At 41.2% G+C, this 4,301-nt stretch overlaps 1 protein-coding gene across 1 annotated transcript; it reads left to right on the top strand.

Moving 5' to 3' along the window:
* The first annotated feature begins 755 nt into the window (after positions 1 to 755).
* Positions 756 to 3,657, top strand: LOC147468397 (proton-coupled folate transporter-like). The gene is made up of 7 exons (XM_086554428.1): positions 756 to 947; positions 1,052 to 1,204; positions 1,355 to 1,937; positions 2,069 to 2,164; positions 2,356 to 2,586; positions 2,703 to 2,859; positions 2,992 to 3,657. The coding sequence occupies exons 1-7, from the start codon at positions 786 to 788 to the stop codon at positions 3,506 to 3,508; spliced, it is 1,899 nt and encodes a 632-aa protein (XP_086410554.1). The 5' UTR covers positions 756 to 785; the 3' UTR covers positions 3,509 to 3,657.
* The last annotated feature ends 644 nt before the right edge of the window (positions 3,658 to 4,301 follow it).

Here is a 4,301-nt window from a genome sequence, read left to right on the forward strand (position 1 = left end):
TCATATTGTCATGACCATTATTATCACTATTAGTGGTAGCAGTAATAGTAGCATTATTAATATCATAATCTTTATCATCAGCACTATCATTATCATCATCAACATTATCATATTTATATCATTATGAAAAAACTGGTAGTGAAAGTCAGGGAAACAAGGATGATGATTATAATGATTATAAGAACAGCAATGCAATAATAACAGCAACAATGATTATGCCAATAATAGATAACATAAAGGATAATGATAAAACCGATATCAATAACGATAAATGAATAATGGAAATCACCACTGATATTGTTATAAGAAAAAAAAAGTCTCAACCTCGTATGCAAAAAGGAACAGGTATTTTCCCTTTCCTCTTTCCGCCCCGCGTGTGAATGAGAGTGTGTGTGTACAGGTATGTGCCCACAACTGAGCGACCCTCCCCCGACTGACGTCACAGAGATCCTCGCCTCTGCCAGGATCCTACTCTCCCTCTCCCCCACACTCTGACGGTGTCGAGAGGCCGCTCAGCAGTATTTAAAGTCTACTGAATGCCTGTGAGCATCAACAGTCTATGCGTGCAAGCTAGTGAGGCAGTGTACTTGGGGAATACTGTGTTATTGTGTTGAAGAATAAAAAGAACCGTAACAGGTGAGCTACTGTGGATAGATTTTCATACGAGTAAGTGGTACGTTTATTAAATGAGTAATTGACGTCTCATATGTGATGCTTGAATTAATCATTCTAATTTCCTTTACAGATTACTTTACTCAGCTGAGACTATTCAGACTTCAGGCGACATGGCCACAGGGTTCGGGTCGGCAGTGCTGGGAGTGCTGAAAGCGGTGTCTGTGGAGCCTGTGATGCTGGTAGACGGAGCGTGCAATCAGGCGATGCTTCTCTTCATCGAGAACGTTCAGATGAACAAAATTTGTTCGGTCAATCTTGGACTTCCTGATCAGGTAATTGTGCATGGATTCAAAGATCCACAGATTGTTGCAAGCACATAATAGCTGCAATCAAAGTATGAGATTACCTACTGTTCACAAATACCTTTGTCGTCCAGGTGTGCAACAACCTCTCTGAGCATCCCGAGGAGGATATTTTAGTTCAGAGAGAGTTCAGCGTGTTCGCCTTCTACAACAGCATCATCATGTCTATCATTCCACTCATCTTCGTGCTGTTTATGGGAGCTTGGAGTGATAAATATGGAAGGAAGGTCAGTTTACGGTCCTTTCCTTTATAAGATATATATAGAATCATAGATATATTTCTCAGTTGTTAAATCTATCATTTTATCTTTCTTATTTTGTGCTTTTTGTACTAGCTTATTGTAGTTTAGCTCTTAACAATTTGTTACACACTACAGATTCCCTTGTTGATGACGCTGATTGGCCACGTTATGTATGCCGGAGGATATCTTCTGAGTAACTGGCAGACATCTTGGCCCGTTGAGGTCATCTACTTCGTCACCGTCTTGGAGGCTTTGGGCGGCGGAAACGTGGGCCTCTTGTCTACCACCATCAGCTACATCAGTGACATAAGTCCCGAGACAACTCGCACTTCTCGCGTCAGTACAGCAAACTCTCTGTGGTACCTGGGAGGCCCTGTGGGCACCCTGGTTGGGGCGTTGGTTATCAAGTATGGCGGCTACAACTTGGCCCTCATGTTGGTTCTGCTGGCCTACCTCTCGGCCGTCCTCTATGTGGTCTTCGTCATCAAAGAGTCACACGGACCCTTCGCCAAGATCACTTTGCAGGCTCAAGACTCAGTCAAGCAGGAAGCAAGTTCCGAGACCACGAATGTATCGAAGCTTCGCATGGCGTCCGATTTCTTCAGCTGGCGACGTGTTGTGGAGTCCTTCAAGACGGCGTTCAGACGGCGAGAAGGAAGCACTCGCATGGTCATCATGGCCATCATCCTAAGCAACATGCTCCGTCGTGTAGCTAGAGGTCAGTAGTATCACCTTCGTGGCTTATCTTGTGAAGAATGAACCGATTTCATTTTGACGCATGAATATTGGTGAAAATGAAAACTCTTCGAGTGCCACATAATACAAATAACATATATGGCTATATTGCAGGTTTCTTCATGTACATGTTCGTGCGTCGCGCACTGGCTTGGGAAGCCACCGACTACGGCTACTGGGTCACCTATCGGAACCTTCTTGCAGCCATCGGTAGGTTGCGCTGTTTCCCTCTTTGCTTAGAGGCAAAGGATATTGGGACAACTATAAGCTTGTCTATAGTAAATCCTGAAGCTCGTATTTTTCCATTCGGAAACGCCTGTTTCTTTTCATAGCATCAATGTGATACCGAAGATTTTCGAAGATAATCCAGTAATCAAAACTCAATGATATTTCATTGACAGGTTCGCTGTTTCTGGTGCCAATTCTTACCAAGACGCTGTCTGCCACGGACGCCGCACTGGCTGTGTTGGGCTCCTTATCCATCATGGGGGAATATATTTGTTACAGTCTTGTCAACGGCGTGTCTCAGGCGTTCCTCATGTGGCTGGGACCTCCCGTCGGACTCATCTCCAACGCCAGCGTCATCGCCTTCAGATCCATGTCCACCAAACTTGTCAGCAAAGAGGAGAAAGGTCGAAGATTTTCGCGTTTGAACTTTTTGCCATTCGTGACAAAACTTTCTTTGAATTAAAACTGCTTAAATCATTCATCTAAAATAAAGCTCTAATAAAGGCTGATACACGAACAGGTCGCATCAGCGCTGTCATGGCCGCCATGAACGGCCTCATGCCCATGGTCGCCTACGCCGCCTATTCGCCCATCTACTACACGACGGTCGAAACCTTACCAGCTGCCCAGTTCTTCTTCGGAGCCTCTCTCAATGTGCTCATCATGATCATATTCGTGTAAGTACTCATTTGACTCCAGAGTTATTCTCCACAGAAAAGAAAATACCTTTTACTCTAGAAGTTCAACCCAAAGTGCCAACTAGTCATTATAGTTCGTTAATGCTGTCCTTTGTTTCTTCCCTCCCACAGAGTCATCCAGCTGATGAGCGTGTCGTCCTCTTACGAATCAAAGGACTTAGAAGCCGCCGAGAAGAAGGACAAGAGTCTTTTCAGAGAATTCACGAACAAATCCACAGTCACTCTGAAATCTATTGCAAGAACTCTAAGTGGCCCATTGAGTGACACGCTCTCAGACAGGGCCAGGCAGAATGAGAAGAAGGACTTTAAGTCAGTCGAGAAGCTCCCATGTGTCAAGCGAAGCACAACTGACACAACTGTGGAGCGGACCACTAGCGACGCTGGAAAGGGAAAAGATATGAGCATGACAAATCAAATTGCTTTCTTTGGTCACGAGAAAGGTTGCCAAAAGGATGCCGCAGTCTCTCCCAGGATTCCATCAGATCATGAACGAGTTGCCGACAGTCATGAGAAATCTTCGAGCTGTGGAGCGAGATATCACTGCAGTTGTAGCAAGACGAGAGAGGCAGCCAGTTGTTATGCCAACGGAATGACTGATTTGGAGATTACCGCCTCAGAGACTCTATGATAAAGTCGGAAACGAGTTGTTAACGGAGAGACAAGATTGGTAGATATGAATGTATAAATGCATAAAGAAAGTGGAGTGTAAAAAGGAGAGAGACAAATATCTTTAATGTCAAAAGGAATGTTTATGGAATCTAGTCGTATTTTCGACATCTCAACGATGTCGATATATTTATTAATGGAAATTAGAGTTGACTGTATATTTATGTTTGTAGGTTAGGTATTTTATAAGTAAATTATTGAATTTACTTTATTGGATCTTCATACCATGACTCTACCTTAATAGACTTAATCTTAACGTTACTATTGTTGTCATCAAAAGATACAATGGTAATTGCTCTTGCGATAGGGAGGACTGAGAGGTTCAATCTTAATGATGAAAATTGTTGTTTATAATAACATTAATGTCATAACTATAGGGAAAATAATAAGTCCAATATTATAAATAATATTGATAGTAATAATATTGATGATTATGATACTACTACTATTACTACAAATAATAACAATGATAATGATAATCATGATAATATCAATGAGAATGATAGCGATAATGATAAAATCAATTCGCAAAAAATCCCGGAAACATCGTCATATCAAATTAATTGATATTTGTGTTGGGTCACGTGGTCATTGCTATGCTCTGGTTGAATATATACACATACACATATGCGATATATCTCTAATCATTTATATATATATATATATATATATATATATATATATATATATATATAATATATATATATATATATACATATATATATATATATATATATATATATATATAATATATT

This window comes from Penaeus japonicus, unplaced genomic scaffold (assembly GCF_977035675.1).
Source record: "Penaeus japonicus unplaced genomic scaffold, GWHDUDI00000001_assembly GWHDUDI00000029, whole genome shotgun sequence".
Lineage (NCBI taxonomy): Eukaryota > Metazoa > Arthropoda > Malacostraca > Decapoda > Penaeidae > Penaeus > Penaeus japonicus.